The 24,001-nt window shown below is 35.8% G+C and overlaps 6 protein-coding genes across 8 annotated transcripts in view; 1 reads left to right on the top strand and 5 right to left on the bottom strand.

The window, feature by feature from the left end:
- LOC111446232 overlaps positions 1-1,127 on the bottom strand; it is a 3,302-nt gene extending 2,175 nt beyond the window's left edge. Inside the window, exons 1-2 of the mRNA XM_023084958.1 lie at positions 1,072-1,127; positions 179-439 (exon numbers count right to left, since the gene is read on the bottom strand). Coding sequence (XP_022940726.1) covers positions 179-439; positions 1,072-1,127 — 317 coding nt within the window. The remainder of the gene's footprint in view (positions 1-178; positions 440-1,071) is intronic.
- Positions 1,128-1,787: 660 nt separating this feature from the next.
- LOC111445913 (serine--tRNA ligase, chloroplastic/mitochondrial) lies at positions 1,788-6,007 on the top strand. Of its 2 annotated transcripts, XM_023084461.1 has the most exons (10): positions 1,788-2,109; positions 2,229-2,377; positions 2,582-2,675; positions 2,757-2,905; positions 3,541-3,633; positions 4,121-4,300; positions 4,632-4,798; positions 5,037-5,171; positions 5,281-5,374; positions 5,463-6,007. In XM_023084461.1, the coding sequence occupies exons 1-10, from the start codon at positions 1,800-1,802 to the stop codon at positions 5,739-5,741; spliced, it is 1,650 nt and encodes a 549-aa protein (XP_022940229.1). In that variant the 5' UTR covers positions 1,788-1,799; the 3' UTR covers positions 5,742-6,007. The 2 variants fall into 2 exon arrangements, with proteins under 2 accessions (XP_022940229.1, XP_022940230.1); XM_023084462.1 differs by lacking the exon at positions 1,788-2,109 and having other exon boundaries at positions 2,238-2,377; positions 2,575-2,675.
- Positions 6,008-6,423: 416 nt separating this feature from the next.
- Positions 6,424-11,342, bottom strand: LOC111445914 (thylakoid lumenal 29 kDa protein, chloroplastic-like). Of its 2 annotated transcripts, none has more exons than XM_023084463.1 (11): positions 11,176-11,342; positions 10,985-11,089; positions 10,690-10,774; positions 10,387-10,421; positions 9,848-9,913; positions 9,692-9,732; positions 9,261-9,391; positions 8,858-8,964; positions 8,066-8,203; positions 6,931-7,065; positions 6,424-6,755 (listed from the first exon to the last, which is right to left on the bottom strand). In XM_023084463.1, the coding sequence occupies exons 1-11, from the start codon at positions 11,269-11,271 to the stop codon at positions 6,645-6,647; spliced, it is 1,050 nt and encodes a 349-aa protein (XP_022940231.1). In that variant the 5' UTR covers positions 11,272-11,342; the 3' UTR covers positions 6,424-6,644. The 2 variants fall into 2 exon arrangements, with proteins under 2 accessions (XP_022940231.1, XP_022940232.1); XM_023084464.1 differs by having other exon boundaries at positions 10,690-10,791; positions 11,176-11,323.
- An 893-nt stretch (positions 11,343-12,235) lies between these two features.
- Positions 12,236-15,157, bottom strand: LOC111446075 (pre-rRNA-processing protein TSR2 homolog). The gene is made up of 5 exons (XM_023084735.1): positions 15,025-15,157; positions 14,411-14,624; positions 13,766-13,854; positions 12,823-12,936; positions 12,236-12,604 (listed from the first exon to the last, which is right to left on the bottom strand). The coding sequence occupies exons 2-5, from the start codon at positions 14,598-14,600 to the stop codon at positions 12,386-12,388; spliced, it is 612 nt and encodes a 203-aa protein (XP_022940503.1). The 5' UTR covers positions 14,601-14,624; positions 15,025-15,157; the 3' UTR covers positions 12,236-12,385.
- A 1,481-nt stretch (positions 15,158-16,638) lies between these two features.
- On the bottom strand, positions 16,639-17,388 carry LOC111446076. Its single transcript, XM_023084736.1, has one exon. The coding sequence runs from the start codon at positions 17,271-17,273 to the stop codon at positions 16,794-16,796; it is 480 nt and encodes a 159-aa protein (XP_022940504.1). The 5' UTR covers positions 17,274-17,388; the 3' UTR covers positions 16,639-16,793.
- A 2,256-nt stretch (positions 17,389-19,644) lies between these two features.
- Positions 19,645-23,197, bottom strand: LOC111446078 (39S ribosomal protein L41-A, mitochondrial-like). Its single transcript, XM_023084737.1, has 3 exons — positions 22,939-23,197; positions 22,353-22,417; positions 19,645-20,000 (listed from the first exon to the last, which is right to left on the bottom strand). The coding sequence occupies exons 1-3, from the start codon at positions 23,081-23,083 to the stop codon at positions 19,929-19,931; spliced, it is 282 nt and encodes a 93-aa protein (XP_022940505.1). The 5' UTR covers positions 23,084-23,197; the 3' UTR covers positions 19,645-19,928.
- Between the last annotated feature and the right edge of the window lie 804 nt (positions 23,198-24,001).

The raw sequence follows: 24,001 nt of genomic DNA, 5'->3' as shown, positions 1-24,001 counted from the left end.
AAAAAAAAAAAAAAAAAAAACGAAAAAAAACGAACAATCCTTTGATCAACCTCTGAATTTCTCCAATTAACCCCTAAATCGGAATAGCCGGTTGAACCCTAACAATTCCGAACTCAGAACAGAATAGTCAAGACCAAACTACTCATACAATTAAAAGGCTGAAACGAAGTTCAATTACCTCTGTTTTTCATCACCGAGACGCGGCCAGAAACTTCTTTCAATTATTCTGCTCTCTCTTCCTCCGATTGCCTGGTAATGATCAAACGAACACTCAAGAGGTAAGAGCCCGTTGATGGAGAACTCTGTGAGAATGTGCTGAAGAAGAGAGTGACAGCGGGGGAGAAATATATATATATGCAAGCCGCGGGCGTCCGAGTGGTAACGGCTCTGATGACCGTTTTGACTTTGACCGTGGAAAGACCGACGCCGATACGAACGGCTACGTAAATGAATTGATTACTTCCGTATTTTTAGGGATTTTGGAGATTTTATTAACAATATTTTGTTTTAATTTAAAAAACGAAACAAATAATTTTCATATTTTTTTTAATTACTCTCATAAAAATTACAAATTTTTGTAATTTAATTATTGGCTTTTATATATTTTCATAACGATTATAGGCTATTTAGGATGCCCGATTTAATTTTTTAGGCTATTTTTAGTCACTATTTTTTTTATTTGGTAATTTGTTTTTTAATTACATATCAATTTTTAAAATAATATTTTAGAAAGGGATTGAGAGAAAATAAATAAATAAATAAATAAAAGTAATTTTCATATACTTATATATTATTTTGGTATAATATATTTTAAACATGTAACGACCGAGATCCACAGCTAGCAGATATTGTCCTCTTCGGGCATTTCCTTGGCTTCCCACAAGACTTTAAAACGTGTCTACTAGGGGAAGGTTTCCACACCCTTATAAATGGTGGTTTGTTCTCCTCCCCAACTAGGACATCACAATCCACCCCCCTTCGGGGCCAGCGTCTTCGCTGGCACTCTTTCCTTCCTCCAATCGATGTGGGACTGCCCCCAAACCCACCTCCTTTGGGGCCCATTGTCCTTACTCGCACATCGCCTCGTGTCTACCTCGCTTTGGGGAACCGCGAGAAGACTGGCACATCGTCCGATGTCTAGCTCTGATACCATTTGTAACGACCCAGATCCACCGCTAGTAGATATTGTCCACAATCCACCCCCCCTTTGATTGGAGGGGGTAGACACGAGGCGGTGTGCCAGTAAGGACTCTGGGCCCTAAAGGGGATGGATTTGAGGGCGGTCCCACATCGATTGGAGGAAGGAAAGAGTGTCAGCAAAGACGCTGGGCCCCGGGTGGATTGTGATGTCCCACATTGGTTGGGGAGAAGAACAAATCACCATTTATAAGGTGTGAAAACCTTCCCCTCGCATTTTATAGCCTCAGGGAAAGCCAAAGAGAACAATATCTCCTAGTGGTGGATATATGCCGTTACAAAACATATATACATTATTGTTTACACGTTCAAATATCTAAATTTTATATTTTTAAATACTTCTCAAATCTATTGTCTTGGATGAAAGTCCCATATCGACTAATTTGGGGAATAATTATGGATTTATAATCTAATAATATTATCTTCATTTGTACGAGACTTTTAGAAAAACATAAAGCATGAGAACTCAGGCTAAAAGTGAACAATATCGTACTACATAGTCCATTTAACATGGAAAACTTAATTAAATAATATTTAAATTTAAAATAATAAATAATTTTTTTAATTTATTTTCAATTCATCTCCTCATTTCTCCCTCGAAGATGAAGATAATTGAGGCAAGGGCAGCCATCCGCTACTTCCATACCTTCCCGCCGAGCAAAAGCTTCCGCAGAGCTCCAACAATGGGATTTCATTCCTCATTAAGCGCCACATCTTTGCAAACCCTTAAGCTCGCCGCCTTTCCGACGACTTCCCGTCTTATTTTCAGGCTACCTACCAAAACCGCTTCTCTCAATTCTCTTCATCCTTGTTTCCGTAACCGGAAACCTCCATGTCCATTGCTTGTTCGAGCTCTCTCATTTTCGGCAGTCCAAGTCGATCCTCCCACTGCAACCGCCGGAGAAGAAATCGGTAATTTCATTTTCTCATATTGTTATTTTGTTGTTAACATGTTGATTGATTACTCCAATTTACTTTGTGAGAAAATGAGTGGTTGATGTTGTTATTGTTCTGTTCTTGGATTGGATTAGTTGGGAAGCCTCAATGGAAAGCTTCGATAGATTTCAAGTGGATTAGGGATAACAAGGATTTGGTGGCTGCAAATATAGAGAATCGGAAGTCTGGTGCCAATTTGGAACTTGTACTCCAGCTGTATGACAAAATGCTAAATCTTCAGAAGGTTAGATTTTGATTCTTTTTTTTTTTTTTTTTTTGTTACTTTTCTTTTCTGTAATAGTTCTTGCACCACTGTAGCTGCATTATAATGTGTATTGATATTTTCATCAAATTTTTTGTTGCCCAACTATACACGAGAACAGGCTATCAAACTAGTTTTTCGCCACTTTAAATCTATGCTTAGCTAATTGTTACTCACAGAGATCAGGAAGTTGAGCGGCTTCGTGCTGAAAGGAACATGGTTGCAAACAAGATGAAAGGGAAGCTGGAACCATCTGAGCGACAAAAACTCATAGAGGAAGGTACGAGCATTTTTCAAACACGTCATTAGCTTCATTTTCAATTTCCGTGTTACCGAATTCACTTTGGTGTTCTCTTTCCAGGAAAGAATTTGAAGGAAGGATTGGTTTCTTTGGAAGAAAACCTTCTTAAACTAACAGATCAGCTTCAACAAGAAGCACAATGCATACCAAACATCACCCATCCCGATGTTCCAATTGGAGGGGAGGATTGCTCGATAATAAGAAAGACGGTATTTCTGCTTTTCACAACTCTTTATTATATTTCCTTGTTGGATGAAAGTGTCCCACATTGGTTAATTTAGGGAATGGTCATGGGTTTATAATCTAAGAATACACTCTCCATTGGTGTGAGGCCTTTTGGGGAAGCCCAAAGCAAAGCCATGAGAGCTTATGCTCAAAGTGGACAATATCATACCATTGTGGAGAGTCGTGTTCGTCTAACATGGTATCAGAGCCATGCCCTAAACTTAGTCGTGCCAATAGATTGGTAAATCCTCAAATCCTCAAATATCGAACAAAGAACTCCTAAAGAAAAGGAGCCAAGCCCCTCCTCGAAGGCAGTAAAAAATGACTAAGACTCCAAAGGAGTCAAGCCTCGATTAAGGGGAGGCGCACTTTGTTCGAGAGGAGGTGTTGGATGATGGAAGTCCCACATCAGCTAATTTAGGGAATGATCATGGGTTTATAAGTGAGGAATACTAACTCCATTGGTATGAGGCCTTTTGAGGAAGCCCAAAGCAAAGTCATGAGAGCTTATGCTCAAAGTGGACAATATCATACCATTGTGGAGAGTCGTGTTCGTCTAACATTCCTAACCACAATCCTTCTGGATGGTGTGTTTTATGTCCTGCATTCTCTCTTGTAGGTCGGTAGCCCAAGAGAGTTCGGTTTTTCTGTTAAAGATCATCTTGAACTTGGGAAGCAGCTAAACCTTTTTGATTTTGATGCTGCTGCTGAGGTACAATCCTTGTTCAATTTAAGATACCCAAGAGGAGTTACTAGTTCACCTTGTCATGTATATTTGGAATGTTTTACGAAGAAAGCTATTGTTTTGACTTTCAATCTTCACAAAAGATTCTCTCTATCTTATTTTTGGTTAATGCTTATCATTCCATGTTATAAATTGGAGGACTATCTTTAAGAGATAAATAATTTAAATTTTGAATTATCAAGCTTATAGTTTTGTTGCATGACATGATAATTACAAGTCTTTGCTTATGTTGCCATGTTCATGAGTATTAGTTTAGTTGTTCAGACCGTGTAGTTATAAATGTCCAGTTATGGCGCAAATGGAATCGTTTATCGGACTTTGCAACTTTTGTTTAGTTTGAGAAATCCAATCCATGATCTATAACTCTGCTTAGTCCTATTTCAAACTTTTATTAGTTCAATAAATTTCTGGAAGTGGGAACTGCCTTAATGTAATGTTGCTGTGGCTTATACAGGTCAGTGGATCTAAGTTCTATTACCTGAAAAATGCTGCAGTAACCTTGGAGATGGGTCTAATCAGCTGGACACTCTCAGAAGTAATGAAAAGGGGCTTTACTCCTGTGATAACCCCAGAAATTGTGAGGTCTTCAGTTGTTGAAAAGTGTGGATTTCAACCTCGTGGTGAAAATACTCAGGTTTTGCAACTTTTCTCTAGCCTCTTCTCGGTTTTTGTATTTTTTACGAACCATGCAGAGAAAGTTAAAGCAATAATCTCTGAGGTGTTTGACTGCTAGTTTCATCGTTTTGAGATAACTTCTCGGTCAACCTCGTATATTTTGAACGTCTATCGAGTCATATTGAGATGCAACTTGTTTTCAAGGCCTTAGACTTAGATGTTGAGCAGAGTATAGACTTGACCATTGCAGACATGACCCAGGGAGTAAAACGTTTGAATAGAATGAGAGGTGTCCTTTATTTGGAAGAGTGTTTAATTTCCATCTTTCCATACTCACTTGTGCTTGGCAGGTTTATTCTATTGAGGGAAGTGACCAGTGCCTCATCGGTACTGCAGAGATTCCTGTAGGGGGAATTCACATGGATTCTATCCTTGCTGAGTCTTCACTGCCTTTGAAGTATGTTGCTTATTCTCATTGCTTTCGTACCGAGGCAGGTGCTGCAGGAGCCGCAACCAGGTATACGCCGACATGCTTCCTAGACTGTTTTCTTTTCTCTCAATGATTATCTTATATAATGAATCTCTTTCCTAAATCAACTCCTTTAAGGCTGTGATTCCACTGTCGTTTGATAACTTCATCTTCTTATAAATGAACAACCTGTGAACCTGCGTCACATCGTTTATAGCACTCTTGTTATTACTATTGATGTCTGTTCTCTATCGAGTGTTTGATATATAAATATAATGCTGAGCAGGGGCCTGTATCGAGTCCACCAGTTCAGCAAGGTAGAAATGTTTATATTATGTCGACCTGAAGATAGCGAGTCCTACCTCGAAGAACTCATTAGTATTGAAGAGGACCTTTTCACATCACTGGGATTGCATTTCAAGTGAGAACCTGCATTTATTTGGGTTTTAGTTATCTTTATTGTCACTGTATTGTTTGAATAACACCTGTTTTCGGTTGCCCCATTTCATTTCAATGCCTCCTCTTTGCAGGACCTTGGATATGGCTTCCGGAGATTTAGGTGCACCAGCTTATCGAAAATTTGACGTGGAGGCATGGATGCCAGGTTTAGGACGGTACGGTGAGGTACTCGTTTTTCTCCTTCTCTCTGCGGTTGGGGTACGATTAGAGTTAAATTGTCTTATACTTATACATCCTACCCTGTCCACAACAGATATCAAGTGCATCAAATTGTACCGACTACCAAAGCCGCAGATTAGGAATCCGATATCGTCCACAAGAATCGATACCGACAACTTCAAAGAAGAAGAGTAAAGGCAATCTGGCGCCCACACAGTTCGTCCACACATTGAATGCAACAGCTTGTGCAGTGCCAAGAATGATTGTTTGCTTGCTTGAGAATTATCAGCAGGAGGATGGCTCTGTGATTATTCCTGAGTCATTGAGGCCTTTCATGGGCGGACTAGAGATTATTGCTCCCACATCCACATAGCGTCCTGAGTTTCCCAAAAGTTTCCATTTTTGCAGCACACAGCCTATTTATGGTGAAAGAGTGAGGAATTGAAAGAAATTCATGCTGGCCACGGATCATCCAATAAATCTCTCATCTTAGTTCTCCCATTTCTGGTACTTAGCTGATTGGTTTCCACATTAAATATTGAGATATGTGTAGCTTAAAATGTTTTAAGTTATTGCAGCCGATTACTACATTATATTTGACCATTTGGTTGGCTTTTGAGCACTTGACCCTTATTTACATTTTTCTTAGAGTAGTTTCTTCTTAACATAGCCATATCGTCCATGTTGATTGGGGAGAAGCACGAAACATTCTTTATAAGGGTGTGGAAACCTCTCCTTAACAGACGTGTTTTAAAAACTTTGAGGGGAAGCTCAAAAGGAAAGACCTAAAGAGAAAAATATTTGCTAGTGGTTGGTTTGAGCCGTTATACATCGTCTTTGAGTAAATTATAGAGTTCATTACACTAGGAGTAAATAGCCCATTACTTCGCCATTGTTGTATAATTTTAAATGCTTTCTCCCCTTTTGGAGGGCATAGTCACACACTAGGATACCTACTTACAGTGTAGACTTTTGACTCGTAATCGTAATCGTAATCGTAAGACTTATAATCATAATCATAATCATAATCAGAGGGGGCGGGGAAGCCACTGTAATTCTTTGGAAAAGTCCCATTCTCTTACGAGAATGAATAGAATTGGAACGAAGTATTTTAGAAGATTATAACAAATTACAAATTTTATGTTTCAAATTGTATAAACTATGGCTAATTAGCCTTCAAATCAACTTCCCATACAATTGTCGAAATGCCTGCTGTACAACCGATTACAAAAGGGAGAGTAGCCGTCTTCAAGCTTCATTGTCCTCTTGAAACTTGCTATAACTTGAGTTTGGTCAAATCAACTTTCTGAACTGGATAGGTATAAGCTTCATAATTTATCTGTTGTCCCAACCTACTTATTTTTGTCAGAGTGGTAATTAGATCAACCTGGAGGTAAATTCGAGTTTGAGAATATAAGTTCAAATGAAAATATATATTAGATTCAAATATGTAAAGACTTGATTAGATTGATTGCAAAACTAGACATTCTCAAGGCTGGACTTAAGTTTCATCTATTTTAGTGTTGAATTGAAAAGAAATAAGTAAATAATCATGTGCTCACCTCATAATCAGTCTGGGATACTGTTTCACGGCTACGTTGATACTTTTGGACCCATGGAAGAACATCAGGATCTGAGGCTAGCAATTCCTCAATTGCTGTTTGATCAGGACCCAGAAATGCTGACAGAACAGCTAGCTGATGAAAGTTCGAATGAACCTTTAGCATTCGATCACTAATAAAACAAACAAAACATCTAAAGATAATTTCAGCCACACATGTTTTTAGTCTTTTGTTTTAGTAGTTTTGTCTCTTTAACTTCAAAGCACATTAATCATCCAGCAAAAAGGAATATTAGTTCATCCTCCAAGCATAATCTATTAAGATGTGAGTTAAGTAAAAAATGATTAAAAAAGAAAGAAAAAGGCAACAATGACAAAGGATTCGGAGAATGTTTTATGAATCAAATGGCTAGATTGATTTTACAATGACTCTCCGATAAAAATACACTATGCAATTTGTTTGATGTTGTAAATATTTGCTGAATCTACCACACCTAAACAGTGAGGAGAGTTCTCTTATTTATAATCATTTACAGAATACAGAAATACAGTAAATTACAAATAATATAGAAATAACAATAAAAAGAAAGAATAATAAATGAATACAATATATTTGCCTTTAATAAAATGGCAAATATGGTAAGCCGTAATGTAAGGCAAATATCGGTTGAGTAATAAGAATATTTGCCTTATAATAAACGGTCAACTATCCTTCTATAAGAATATATTTGGACTAAAAAAACAAACACCAGACATGAAGTCCTCAAGAGATGCTGCACGAACAAGAACTTAATGAAGAAAATGAAAAGAGACAAGTTTTATATTTGTTGTACAAAAGGCAGTTTAGGTTATGGGAAGTGCATTTACCATAACGTTGAAATGTGTTTAGATTTCATCTTGCTAGACAGCATTACCATAGAGCCTAAATCTAATAATGCTCTATGATAATTATTTTGCTAGACGGCATTATTAGATGATTTCATAAGTATGAGCTCAAAGTCGTCCGGCATATAATTATTTTTCATTTTATTTTACTTCTATACAGATACCAATTAAGTTTTTTGATATATATATATGGACAGATTATTGTAAGCCAGCAAAGTATTTCAGATGGAACACTAAATTAAGGAACATACCTGTCGGGGACCAAATCCAATATTAGAGAACTTTTCTTTCATTTCCTGAACGCTAGCTTTCCCCCAGATGGGAACCCTTCCCTCAGGATCAGGCACTTCAGTATCTGATCTTCCAAATTCCCTGTCAAACAAGCCCCACTGTAGGCACAAGGAAACATTTTTGATTGTGTTATGCCCCAAATAATAAAAATAAGGAAAATGTACACCTTTTGTACACAAAGTTCATTGAGCACTATCCTAGAGCATTTATCTGCTTATGCACAGACTGCAATTCTCAAAACAAAGTCTCTTTCTCTTCCACTTGGATGAAGGCCAAGAAATCCCAAACAACTTATGGTGATGACTTAAACACGCTCTTCAATGGAGTTGGCACAATCTTCTGTTGGGAATAAACAGATGCAAGAAACTACTTTTCAAGATTATTTCAATAACTTTGGTACCCAGAAACATTCTTTCTGAATAACCTATTCACTCTAATACCTCTTGACAAGATCAGTTTGATTGCATGGCTTTGGTCACCTAAGAACGACTTAGTAGATTTAAGAAGAAACGTGGACTTCGAGAATCAGACACATAGAGGGTTGCCAAACCTCTAGTTGAACTGCCGAAAGATCCTCACTCAAACATCCATCCAATCATGCCCACAGTGGGAGAATGGATGTTAGAGTGAGTCTAAGTAAGATTGTCAGCGGGTGACCCAGTGACACTTTTGCAGGCTCATGCATGCACTAGTTAAGTATATTTGTGGTACATTCAGATGTTCATGCAGCATGAATATACAAAGAAACTAACCTGCCCGTTGGAACCATACGCAGAATATAACAATTGTCCCTTTTCTTCATTCCCACCACATTTTCTGATGGCAGAAGCTAGAAAAGTGGATTTAACGGCACTTTGTGCTGCAGTGAGAAAATTACTTGATCTCATTGTTATTCTTTTACTCAGAAAAGGAAGTAGCATTAATAGAATACAGGAATACAAATTCAGACTATAAACAGCGTCTTACTCCAACTCATCCCCACTAGGAACTGAAAGATTCTATAATTTTAAGGGGCTTTGACACTAACAACTTAGCTAACTACCAGCATGATTCAAATTTACAAAAAATAAATAAATACAAAGAAATAAGGGTATCAGAACGAAATTGGACGATATATGAAGTAGTTCAGAGATGGAAATTGTTAAGGTGTAAAACCTGCAAGTTGGATGAGATCTGCGTAGGAAATGGGCCCACCCTTAGAGTACGAATCTATTTCCTTCTTTGCTTCCTCTAAAAAACTCAGAGCAGCAGATAACTTCTCATTTTCAGGTCTAGAGATCTCTGAACTTCATGGCAGAAAGCATGGAAAGAAGTTAATAGATTTACTATTGAAAGTGCAAGGATTTATTTTATACAATTGAGACGCTAGTTAAATAGAACTATACTATTTATGCTTCACAGTACCATATGATGACTGAAAAGAATGTTGGAACTAAAAAACGTAGAAGGTTAATATAATAGAATACCATACTTGAAAATTGTTTGTGAATCATGATTGATGCAGACATGCAAAAGTCTTTTGTGAAAAGAATGTGAATCTCAATGTTTCTCTCAGAAAGAAGGCAATGGCAGCTAAAATGTAGTACCTGAAGCGAATGGATCCATTTGGCCCTCCAGTTTTAGTAGCCTAAAAACTTGAAACAGATCATATTAGCATCTTCCTTCCTATCTATCAAGTTCGTTGATGCAGTAAAATCAAGCACAGTTTGTAAATTCAAAGAGAGGAAGAATTTTTGTCTGACCTTGTCGTAAGTTACAGCATCATTCAGAGCTAATGTTAAAAGGGAGGGAACGATGTCTGGATTGTTCTGAAGTAACCAGAGAACAAAAGGGAATGAATATCGCCTCAAGTGTTTGACTATAAGAACATAGGTACTTCAATGTGCAGGCTAAAACAACTGTAGCAGTTAAAACCAAAATGTCTTGACAATGTAATAACAAGATTAAATGTAACTTCTCCTGTTCATATTTTTGGTTCAACCTTTGTTGTGGTGTAAGGCTTTGAACCTTTGACTTCAGTTGAGGTATATACCTTAAGTAGTTGAGCTACACTCAAGTTGACAAATGTACATGAACCTACAAGTTTCTAATCTAGTGATGTTGTAGGTCTTAAAGCTCAAATCTCTATAATGTTCCTTATTTCACATTAATAGCCACATGTTGAATCTTAGTTCAAATGTGCAAACCTTAACATAAGAGGATTTGTCGAGAATGTACCAAAAAAAGATGAAATCTACCAGCCTATCAGCTCGAGTCTAGTAATGGTTTATTCGATTAATACCTTAATAGTGGTAAAAAGGGTCCCCTTGATATTTGCTGCAATCAGTAACGTAAAAGCGAAATAAGTAAAATATATAATATATTTTTTCAGTTCAACCAGTGGGGCGGGGGAACAAACAAACCTCCAAAACATGCTTTATATTAGTTGAGTTATGCTTAATTTGGCAAAATAAGTAAATGGTCGAGAGAACATGCTTTATAAGTAAATTTCTATGTTTCAACCACAAGGACATGGGTGACATTGTATAGAAAATAGAAGCAAACAGCTAAATGGAAAACAATATTGTACACTGATATAACTTACATAAAAATTCAGATCGCTGTCTGCGCTGTATTAAATCAGCAGCAAAAGCCGGTTCCACCATATGGTCAGAGCTCACAAGTAATCCCTAAGAAGAGGTCGAAACTGGCAGAAACTCATAATCACTTCATTCTAACTCATTCAAGCTCATATACAAATGTTTGATCGTTCACTCTGTTCTTACATTATGAGTTCTAAGCAACAAGTCGAATTAACTCACTCGCCAAACACATTTCTCTTAGCACGGAGAAAACAATGTAGAAATTCAGGAAAAAAAAAGAAAAGAAATAGCTCTCACCAAGGCAATCGTACCACCGAAACCTTGAAGAACATCTCTTCTACTAAACCGATCCTCGTTGGTTGCAATAGCATCCGTTTTGATCTGACCACAACGAACTCTAGCCTGAAATTTCACACGACAGAATCTGCAATCAGGCATCAATTACTATCAGAATGCGGTTCGCATCAACAACGAAAGCAAAGACTTACAGTGTGAAAGGGATGTGCAGTAGCGGGGTAAATGGCGGTTTGAGGAGGAAGAAGAGGAAGAAAAGAAGGCACGGAAGAGAGGAAGGAGACCGCCATTGCCGAGTGGGTAGCTGCTGAGAGCTCTCTGTAATGCGAAATGGAAGGATGAAAGAGAGAACACCGGGAAACAGGAGATTCTAAGGCGCTATATTTGTGGATACTCAAGAGTTTGTGACCATATCCTGATCCACACTTGGATGCTTCCACGTGTCCTCCACGTCATTTGATGTCGGACCCACAACCGTATCATCTTTTTCGGGCCAATTGGAAATTATATTCAAATCCTTGCAAATATGGCAAAATATATATATATATATATATATATATATATATATATATATATATATATATATATATTGAATTTTATTTATTTATTTTAATTATTGTTCTAAATTTATATTTAGTCAAACAATTGATACGGTCACTGTCTATTAGTATATCAAATTTAATACAAAATTTAAAATTTAAAATATATGATAATTTATCTACAATAGTATAATATATACTATGATTAATGAGTTAGTTGTTATAATAAAATATTTTAAAAAGTAATTTTAAAGAGTAATGGTATTTAAATCTAAAATTATTAGATAAAAATTAAAATTTAAACCAATACAATATAATAGTATTAAGCATTTTAGTGAGAGAACTATTATTAAAAATAAATATTTAAGAAATTAAAGTTAAATGTTATTAAATCATAAATTAAATCAGCCCTCTAATAAATTCATATAAATTAAATCAGAGACTTGAGTTGGAAGAAATGACGACATATCGAGTGAAAATTTATCGAAGAACATAGAGATATGAAATAGGATTCTAACATATTAAGAAATTAAGTATTTCTTTAATAAAGATAGTATCTATAATAAAAGAAAGAACCCAAAATTCAAATGGGCATCAATCTACCGACTAAAATCCTTTTGTTCTTCTAATAAAGTCAACCCTGTGTCGGGACGTTACTAAAGAATGCAGCTACTCGATCTAACTACCAAACTCGATGAACGTATAGAAGTAATCAACAAAACGATAATCGAAAACAATGGCATACTCCTGTGATATCTCCAAAAACACAAGCTGAATTCTAATATGTTATATATATATATCTTCACACCAAACAAAATTGATGGGTAGTGGGCAGTAAAATGGATTAATTTGAGAGAGGTTGGGACTAATTTCTTGTACCCCTACTACTTCTTCTTGATGTGACTTGAACCCATCCATCTTCAGCTGGAGCTGAGGCCTCTGGACGCCGGGGCTGATTGACAGCCCTGGGTTGTTGTTGTTGTTGTATGGCATCCACCATCATATCATTTCTCATTCCATCGCCTCCATTTCCACCATCATCATCATCATCTTCTTCTTCTTCTTCTTCATCATCACTCATAGCCTTAAAATTAATCAATGCCAAGATTAGATGATAATGCCAAATCTTTGTTTTTTTTTTTTTTGTACAATGAATGAAAGATTCTCTGAAAATTGCAAGTTTTTTCACCATAAGCTATGACAATGTAGACTCAAGGAATAACAAACACTACCAAAATCACACTATTGAATAACGAGCCACGAAAGAACCGACCGACTGGTTAGGACAAAAGTTCACATTACCTGACTAACATGAGAATGAGCACCTCGTGGAAGAGGGGATTGTCTTAACCTTTCGATAGAGCTAAAGTTACCATCCACACACTCCTCATGCATGAAAATCAATTTTTCAGCTACCTGCTCCATTAGGGAGAAAACATTATTTAGAGTAAATAACTCAAATCTCGAATGAGCTACGTCATAGTAACATATTTTACTTCTCAGAGATGATTTTAAATATGAGATTACAAAAATCCATTAATAAGAGTAAATACTCGAATTCTGTTTGTATTCGGTATCTCATTTTTTCGGCTTCAACCAAGTATTCTAACAAAAGAGATAGAGCAACAAGGTAAATGTGGAGCAGATATAAAGTGTGACTAGACAGATCTATTAGAATTATGAACTTTTTAAGTGCTTTTCCAGTCAACTCCTACAGAACATAGAAAATGACTACAAAGAAAATAAATTCACTTCGAGATTAGATGTAAAAGGTTATTAGATTCGAAAACTAACGAACTACATTGTGTTCCACTAGGTTGTTATTTATACCATCACCACCGTCCTCCAAGCATCTATCTTCTGAAGTTAGCCATAACAAATAGCTAAAAGTTTAATAGGATATCGAACTATTCCAACCAAAAGCATCACGCAACGAGACTCTAAGACGTGGAAGCAAAATTTTCAAAATATCTCTAACAGAACTCAAGTTTCACAAGTCACATTGAAAACCATCCAGAATCAAATCAGGTAGAAAAGCCATTCATCGAGAATAGTTAGCCACTAGTAAACAACTAAACTCAATATACAATAAATTTATTTGATTAAGAGAATAAATTTCAACAACAATGTTCAAACAAATATTTGTATTAACTGTCTTAAAATAACGGTATGCTATTAACCTTAGTTCTGAAAAAGAGGGCTTTATTCAAAGACAAACAAGGATCGAGAGCGGTATAAAATATACCTCCTCAATGCTACCATCATCAACCTGAGTGTTCAACGAAAGCATAGTTTCATCAAGAATCATTTCTAAGTCATCGATATATAGTGTCTCTGCAAGGTAAAAATTGTAACTTTTTCAGATAGAAAAAGCAATATGAAGTATTGAAATGAGAAACGACAAAAACGTTATGCTTTCATGGTATCAAGTTCCACTACAAATCAACTATCATCTAGAAAAGTTGAAAATAATTTGAACTAAATGAATCTCTTCAAGGAAGAAAATTCAGATCATCAATTAACCAAACTGAACATCAAAGACAAAACGTTGTGATGTGAATAAGAAATCATACAAATAATCTCACCCAGTGTTCTTTACAGCCCAAGGCACACAAAAGCACTATATCTGTTATAGCCCTTAAAGGTAAGAATTAGGCTTGAGGAGCAACACCTCAAGCACGCTTCATCAAGGGAACGTTGCTTCTTTGAAGCAAGGCGCAGGGGCCATGCCAAGGCGCACGCCTCAGTGAGCTTTATAAGACAATGATCTCGTCGTTTAATGGATTTCTTTTTTATGTTTATAGTAAAACAAAGTATTTTAATTGTTTGCAAAGTTAAACAGTGCATGTAGATAGTACCAATATTATTCAAGTGGGAGGAGCAAAATCACCTTTGTTCTGAGTAAACCATGTGAAAATATCAGAGCACAATAGTTCAACTTTACGACGAGAGTCGCGACCACCCCACTCATTGTCCACCGCCAACTGAAGAGCTGACCAACGAGATAAAACCAACCCGATACCTTCCTGGAACAATGGAAAAGCATCAGCTGGGAGAAGGCGATTTCCGCTACCGTCCATCTCTCCACCTCCGAGCGTAAAACCCTAAAACCCCAATTATCAAATCACATATTAAGTTAACAAGAGTAATCTTCTTGTATGTATATCATGTCATTATCAAAGAACATAACAACGTAACAATCAAAACAAATTTTCTTCCCCTTTTGATTTCAACCAAGTGTGGAATTTCAAAGAAAATCGTGTGCCAACAACGAGTTGCAGTGCAGAGTTTATCAATCGTACAGAAATTCATTCTCTCTAAAAAAAACAAGTTCGCAATTGAAGATATGGTTTCATAATGTAAATGGAACGAACACGAGAGAGAGATTTGTTGCATCATTGCTCACTTCGAATCATTCGTGAGACGGAGAAAGATAGCAAATCCAAAACTAACATTCAATCAGCAAAGCAAATCCTAAAAACAAACATATTATTAGGAACGAACCTCGATGAAATTGAGAGCCGTGAACGAAATTGAAGGCGAGGGACGATCAAAGAGAGAGCTGCGATTGGATTCAGAGAACAGTTGCAGGAGATCGGTGAGCCCTAAGCAGTAAGCACAAGCAGTTTACTTAAAAGAGAAAAGTACAAAAAATAATAATAATAATAAATAAATAAATAATATTGAATCGCAAAATTTCGAGAATTTCATAAAATTTACCAAATTCGTTAAATTAATATTTTTTTTTACTCATGCACAGTTATTTATTTTTTTAAATGAACATTTAATTACAAAAGAAAAAATTGGGCTCTCGAATAAAATTTTATTGGCGAATTTTTAAATTATAAATTTAGTGTCTTAACTTTTATTTTAAAAAATTAATTTTATTAAACTATAACTAATATATTAATTAATTTTTTTTTTAAATTGTTTTGATGGAGAACCTAAATTAAAAAATTTATTATAAAAGAATTGAAAGTTTAAAAATGATTAAATAATTAAAGTAATTATTATTTTCTTATAATAATCATCTTTGTTTATAAATATATAAAAAGGCAATTTCTTTGCAATTTGCATAAAAAAGGAAGCATCGGTGCTCATGCCCTTTTAGACTTTTCTTACGCAAATATTCATGCAAAAATAGCTTAAATAATTAAATAATTAATATATATATATATATATATATATATATATATATATATATATTAATATATATATATATTACTATTATTTTTTTAAATCCAAAGTTTTCCTTAAAAAAATATATATTTTTCTACCGAAAAAATTATTTTCATTTGATCAAAATTGTTTCAAATAATAATTTTAAAAAATAAAATGACTATTAAAATATTGGAAGTGGTTTAGATTTGAAAATTTTAAAACACGTTAAAACACGCCCACCATCAAACAATTTTTTTTAAACAATTGCAATCGTTATTATATATGTATACAATTTTTTTTTTATACATTGTAGTAGAAATAAATACGATATTATAATATATTAAAAGTTACATATAAATAAATAGAATCTTCATCATTAATAAAAAATAAAAAAAACTAAGTTCATTAGATAATTTTTATTTTTTAAATATTATATATATTTGATCAAAAATCTTACTCAATAAATAGATAAATATATGTAGGCGAAAATAAGATTTAAATCGCTTATATTTATATATTTTTTAATGAAAGTTTTGAATCACATTAAAAAAATATATATAACTAAACTAATGAAACTATTATTTACGACCTTAACCTAATTAAATTACATATAATTTATAATTAAGACCTTAACCTAATTAAATTACATATAATTTATAATTAAGAAGTAGAGGAGTGTTATTTAATAATTTTTCATAATAATAAATCAAATGTTTATCAATATAATTATTCAATTTTTAGCATTTAATTGTGTTCATACTTGTAGATCTCATAGAATAGGTTGATGGGTAGATGATTTTGTTTTTCCTCTTAAAATTTAAATGGGACGTTTTGAAAAATTAAAGCATTTATTTGAAGAAAGTAGAAAAAGAGAAGGAATAATAATAAACAAGATTTTAAAAATTTTAAAAACAAAAATGATTGAATAAGGGGAATCTTAAAGCCTAAGACATCGTCGAATAGAAGCCAATTTCTTCGCTAATTCGTATGGATTATTTACATGTTTAATCAAACGAAATCTTCTCAAACCCTAACGAGGATTCAATTGTTTCGTAACAGAAAGAAAAAACTGATGAAGAAATCACGATTCGCGTTGCGAGAGGCGATTCTGTTCAGCCATGCACGTTCCCCTGCACCACGGCGCTTGATCTGGAGTGCATCAAAGCCTCCTCCAATTCCATTCTCTTCCGTCTCGGCCGATTCAGAAACCTCGACCAAAACCCTAGGTGACTCTTCTTTCCACTATCGCTATCTGTTCCTCGTCTAAATCGCGACGCAAACGCCATCGATCTACTCTTCTTATAGATCGAAGACGCCGTAGCCTTATCGTAAGGCCGATTCGGCGAAGAACAGGAAGAACAAGAGGAAACAGAGGAGTAATAAGAATAGGAATCGGAGGAAGAAGAAGAAAGAGAATCGGAGATTTTACGCGATGAAGTAGTCGCGGAGAGGATTTGCGAGAGCTTTTCTGTCAAACAGAGGGAGCAAACGCCGGGAGATTGGCGGTGCTTGGGATGCCGTTTGCAGCAACAGCAGCGGCGGTGGCGGCGGAGATCGTCGTAATCGGACTTGGATTTGTGGAGGTTCGCCATTGGAGGAAGCAGATGGAGGTTTGGGAAATGGATTTGAAATATAAAGAAGGCGGTATTGGTGAAAAGGGCAAGTGAAGCTTCATTTCATGAGCGTTCATACGAGACTTCTTTGGAATTTCTAAGAAACAGAGCGGCATGACGGTGGACAGATGGCGCCATTTCATTGGCTCACAAAACCACTGACATTATTTTGAATTCAAACTCTTAAAATTTTCAAATCTTTTGTTACAAAAGAATTTCGATTTTTCAACTAATTTATTTATTTATTTAATTACTCTTTAAAATTCCCCTCTAAAACTAGACAAGACGCCAGACATTTCTCTGCATCCCCTACAATTCAACTGCTTTGTCTACAGTTACATCTGTTATGATATGACCGTGTTACCTATTGGTTGTTTCAAATAATTAAGTCAACTCCAACATACCGACACGGGTCCTATGACCATGTTACCTACTCGTTGTATTCTAATAATGAGGTCAACTCCAACATATCGACATGGGTTCTTTAGTAATTTCAATTCGTTTAAATTTTCTTGAGTGAATCATATTTTAAAGATTGTTCTCATTCGAGTGTGGTCTCGATTCATTAAATACCTATACTCGAGTTTTACTCGAGCATCACACTTAACCAATTAGTTGTAAGAAACATATTGATCTCGGTTTTGTTTTTCAAAATTGTAAAAAAAAATATAATACTTAAAGTAGAATTAGAATAGTCCAAACCCAAGTGGTGGAGAATTTTGCTAACAAAAATGAATAATGTATCATTTCCGTATTATTTAATTTAATTTATTTTTAACTTTTTCTTTTTCTTTTTTTAATTCAACTTTGTTTGGAACTTATTTAATTCAGTCTTTTTATATTTTGAACAATTTATAATTGGATTATTAAAATAAAAACATTATGTTTATTTCAATTAAATCATAATTTTAAAAATTTTAAATAACTACAAGATAAATAATCTCAATACATCAAAATGAATTGTTTTCATAATTTATTTGATTTGGTGTTGGGGAAAATAAATGAATTAAATTAATTTAATAATAATGAAAATGGGAATGTTTTTAAAATGCTAAAAATCAATGTCCACGTTTGCTTGTCGTGGTGGTTGTGAGACGGCCAACGTGGAAAGATAATACAAAGAAGAAAGAGACTTTAAAGATACTTGTCACAATTTGAACCAATAAAAGTCAAGTCAAACTAAAACACGACATGTCGGTTTTGGAAAAAAGGGTTTCTTGTTTCCCTTCAATAAAACGTGAACGACGCCGTTTTGTCTTTTTTTTTTTTCCTTCTTCTCCGATGATCGTGGTGAATTCATTTGTCCTCTAGTAATTAAAATTAAGGTTGGTAAGATTTCGATTTTTTTGGATCCCTAATCGTACTAAAACAAAATATACTTGACCTCGACATGTCTCGTTCATGACTCCTCAACACGGAGTGCTTCTTTTTCTATACAAAACCACGTATCAAACCCATGGTAACCACTAAAACATGGTTTTACACTGTTCGGTATACGAGAAAAAAAATGGTAAAAATTACAACTTTCTCTATAATTTTTTTTTTGTACAGTGAAAAAAATAATATGTTTCACGTTTGCATTTTCAATTTAACAAAAGCAGAGAAAAATTATGGTCAAATATTACACATATTTCAATATAAAATTTATTAGAAAATTTCAAAATTTTAAATAGGGTAAATTTATAAAATCTAATGAATTTCTAGAATTGACTAATTTAAAAATTATTAATGACCCTAAAGTAAGATTGGGAATAAATTAAGAATTACCCAACAAAATAGGACCTTTCAAATATATTTATATTGGACTACGATACTTTGAGAGAAATTCTTGGAAAGTTCATTGGCAGTCTATATTTCTCCATGCTAGTTGTGACTAATGGGCAGATTCTATCTAGAAGTTTGAATAAATTGATTTTTCTTCCCATTTTTAGTACCCTTGCATAATTCTTGTTTGATAATAATAGTTAGACATGAATATATTCCACATTTACAAGCAAGAAATCAAAATACCGACATAGAAATCATCTCAATCGTATCTATGTGATTTAAACTCGAAATGAGCTAACTTGAAAAGAATTTAACTAGTTAAGGAAGCTACCGTGAACAAAGTAGCTAGATGTTCAGACCTCCCACTCCACGACATTGTTTTATGGAATAATTCGAGTAATAATTAGACGGTATGATTAAGAACTAAAATTGGATATAAATAACAAGAGTAGACTATATTCCTCCCAGACCTATTTGGTTTACCTTTGACTTTTAAGTGTTTTTTTGTTCAAAAAAACAATTTTTAAAAGCTTTTTTTTTTATAAAAAAAAAACGGTTTAGAATTAAAACACTAAAAAAGTTATACCAAAAGTCCGTACATACCTGAAAATTTATGCAGTTGCATCCGTCAAGATCAACAATGTTGTCTTCTCTTGACATTTCAAGAATATCTTGGAAGAAAAAGCCAACCAAAACAAGAATTTGAAGCAGGACAAGCCTGCTTTCTTCTACTCAAATGAGCCAGGGCTTTATACATCATTTCCCTCAATCTCGAGTGAACGAAACCTCTAAGTTTTATCGCCTCAATTTGGACCTAATCGTCTACGATAAACATGACGTGACTGAAAAGACCACGTAACTCTTAGCTTATGATTTAGTTGATTCACCGGCTTCACTAGTCTTAGCTTCTATGTGACATTGAGATACATATGGCTTGAGCTGCAAACAAAGAACAAGTCACTCAACATTACATTGACTTCCAACAATTGAAGGGATGGAGATTAAACCATCGAATTTAAAAACGGTAATCAGTGTCTTATCCACTTAGGAAGTCAACTTGACACAAAAGAAAGTTTTAGTTTATGGTGTTTTCTTTAAACACGAAACAAGAAATTTAAGTTCCTATATTAAAAGAACAAAGGAGATAGAATAAACAAGTGAATGAAAGTTTGAGGTACACGTTGATCCACAAGAAAAGGTAACTTGGAATGTTAATCCTAACAATAAAGGAAATAGTACTAAATAACCTAAAGCATTAAAATAACCAAGTTTCAAATCATCAATAGCATGGAATAGTGTAACTAAAGAAAGCTCCAAGCAATGCATTCAACCAAAGGATCCTACATGGTGAAGTGCAAAGAAATTTCGGGAAAATAATTCATGCAACTACGAGTTCCAAGTCAAGCCAAGCCTCCCCTGTAACGACCCAGATCTACCGCTAGCAGATATTGTCCTCTTTGGGCTTTCCCTTTCGGGCTTCCCCTCAAGGCTTTAAAACGCGTCTACTAGGGGAAGGTTTCCACACCCTTATAAATGGTGGTTTGTTCTCCTCCCCAACCAATGTGGGACATCACAATCCACCCCCCTTCGGGGCCTAGCGTCCTCGCTGACACTCTTTCCTTCCTCTGATCGATGTGGGACCACCCCCAAATCCACCCCCTTTGGGGCCCAGCGTCCTTACTGGCACACCGCCTCGTGTCTACCCCCTTCGGGGAACAGCGAGAAGGTTGGCACATCGTCCAGTGTCTGGCTCTGATACCATTTGTAACGACCCAGATCCACCGCTAGTAGACATTGTCCTCTTTGGGCTTTCCCTTTCGGGCTTCCCCTCAAGGCTTTAAAACGCGTCTACTAGGGGAAGGTTTCCACACCCTTATAAATGGTGGTTTGTTCTCCTCCCCAACCAATGTGGGACATCACAATCCACCCCCCTTCGGGGCCTAGCGTCCTCGCTGACACTCTTTCCTTCCTCTGATCGATGTGGGACCACCCCCAAATCCACCCCCTTTGGGGCCCAGCGTCCTTACTGGCACACCGCCTCGTGTCTACCCCCTTCGGGGAACAGCGAGAAGGTTGGCACATCGTCCAGTGTCTGGCTCTGATACCATTTGTAACGACCCAGATCCACCGCTAGTAGACATTGTCCTCTTTGGGCTTTCCCTTTCGGGCTTCCCCTCAAGGCTTTAAAACGCGTCTACTAGGGGAAGGTTTCCACACCCTTATAAATGGTGGTTTGTTCTCCTCCCCAACCAATGTGGGACATCACAATCCACCCCCCTTCGGGGCCTAGCGTCCTCGCTGACACTCTTTCCTTCCTCTGATCGATGTGGGACCACCCCCAAATCCACCCCCTTTGGGGCCCAGCGTCCTTACTGGCACACCGCCTCGTGTCTACCCCCTTCGGGGAACAGCGAGAAGGTTGGCACATCGTCCAGTGTCTGGCTCTGATACCATTTGTAACGACCCAGATCCACCGCTAGTAGACATTGTCCTCTTTGGGCTTTCCCTTTCGGGCTTCCCCTCAAGGCTTTAAAACGCGTCTACTAGGGGAAGGTTTCCACACCCTTATAAATGGTGGTTTGTTCTCCTCCCCAACCAATGTGGGACATCACATCCCCCGACCCCGGAAATCCATACAGCAAAAGAGAACATCAAACTATGCAGGTGACTGACAAACACATACCGATGAATTGGATCAAGAGTGGGATTTGGTTTTTTACTAATAGTTCAAGAACTATTATCAATCAATGACATAATTTTGAACTTTGACCTTTCCAACGAATATATACATCTAAATATGATAATGGTAGTTGACAGACCAGAATTCAGCATGAAAATTGATATTGCGTTCATCTTGCCTGTTTTAAAATTGATGCAAGTTTTATTATACAGAATCACTAAATGGAGGATCAAAGCTTCAAAGGTATCAAGATGCAAGCTATTATTGCTCTATCACAATCCCAAAAAAGTTTATTCAGCAGACAGAAGTTCCTTATATCTGCTTTCTCCACAAGCATCATTAGGAACTCTTAGTCGCATTCTAAAAACAAAAACAAGTTCTAAAAATCTAAAAAAAATTAGTTTTTAAAAACTTGTTTTGTTTTTTGAATTCGGTTAAGAATTTGAATGTTTCTTTAGCAAAGATGAAAATTACGTCAAAAATTTGTTGAAAATGCGAGTATAATTTTCAAAAAACAAAGGTTATGAAACTAGGGGTAAAGAGATGGAGTTGGGAAGGGAGAAATAACCATTTCTAAATTTTACATTAAACAACGAAGAGGAAAAAAATACCTTGAAATCAGTCAAATCAGGGACGACATAGTTAGGCAGTTTCTCTGGCACCACAACGTATCCACCTGAAAGAAATTGTTAGGTTTTTAAGTACAAATTTGAAACCTATAAACAGACTTCAAATCTGATATCTCATTTCTTTTCTTATTCTCGACCGAAGTCAGTAGAAGTTAGTAGAAGTTTCCATAACCATTCAAAGACTAAAATCTAGAATTAGAACTCACTCGCTGCTAAAATGAGTTTAGCAGCAATCGGTATATAGACCGAGAGGTAAGAGGTTGGAATCTCTACCCCAAATATTGTTCAATTAAAAATAAATTGGAAGCAACCTAACAATCACATCACATCTCTAGAAGCACTTGTTCTTCCTAACACGGTCGCTAATTTAGTATAGAACTGGATCTTAACGGCACTAACTCAAACTCGTCATGCTGAATTAGTGTAGCACCAAAAGATAAATAACTTTTTTACAGTGAAATCAACTAAACATCATACTTAAATCATCGAACGTTTTCATAAAGATATAAACATAAAACCTAAAAATATAAGAGAATCAATACAAGTGCAAGAGGAAGTCTATCCACACCTTTGCGCGTATGAAAACCAGTAGGTTTGCAATTTTTTCCCTTGTAGTAATCTCGTGGAGCTCGTTTTGACGAAAGAATGTCCAAAGATGATGTGCGCTTCCTCCTCATTGATCTTGCTAGTCCCAAAATCAGCCCCAACGCCATTTTTCCTCTCCTCCGCCTCACTCTCGAATTCGAAAACGAAGAATCTGAAATTTCTTCGGCTACCAGATGGATGGTTCTCTCTGCCCTCTTCTTCGATCTACAGAGCGAAGGCGGAGTTCAGACCAAATACGAGGCGAGTTAAGATTGGGCCTGGGCCTGGGCCCAGGCCCAATCTTATGAGCCGGGTCGGGTTGGTAGTTTCGGATTTGGTATGAAGGGAGTGGATGACAATTTCCCGGTGGTGAGGAGATTCTGTACCTCCATAATTTTTTTTAAATATAAATTATTTACTTATTATTATTAAAACAACATTTTTTTTATCGTCTAAAATAAGGTTTTATTGGATTACTAATTTAATTTATATGTTCTTCAAAAATACATTTTTTAGGATTTTCTAATAAAAAATAGTTTAGGATTAAAATACATTTTTTTCACATAAATTTGTTTGATTTACTCTACACTCCACTTGTCACAATCGCACTTTGATGGCAGCGGACTAGCGATTGTGCAGCACTCACTTCTTAGCGGCAAGTAAGTTAAGTCTATTCGTTCTTGCGTCGCCTACGACCAAGCGACGTATGCTCGAGCTTCTGACCGCCGTTCAAGAAGAAAGTTTTAGAAAACGGAGACATAGAGATTTCGAAAGAGAGTTTTGAAAGCAAGATTTGAGAAATTGAAATTGATGTTATATGAGAATGTAAGTAAAAGGCAGTAACAACGACTTACTGCATATAACTATCGAGTAGGGAGAAGTCCTTTTTACTAACCATACTAATATCAAATTATTTTGAAATGCTATAACATGGTTAGGAGCGAAGTGTACATAGTGATTTTTAAAGATTCAGATGAGAGTAGGGGCCGAAGTTGGCAAATATGGCTGCTAGTAATGGTTGAGGGTTGTCGGCAGTGATAACTGTA

Source organism: Cucurbita moschata, unplaced genomic scaffold, assembly GCF_002738365.1.
Source record: "Cucurbita moschata cultivar Rifu unplaced genomic scaffold, Cmos_1.0 Cmo_Scf00008, whole genome shotgun sequence".
Taxonomy (NCBI): domain Eukaryota; kingdom Viridiplantae; phylum Streptophyta; class Magnoliopsida; order Cucurbitales; family Cucurbitaceae; genus Cucurbita; species Cucurbita moschata.
Note: the sequence above shows the minus strand (reverse complement) of the source record. Positions and strands in the feature narration are given on the sequence as shown.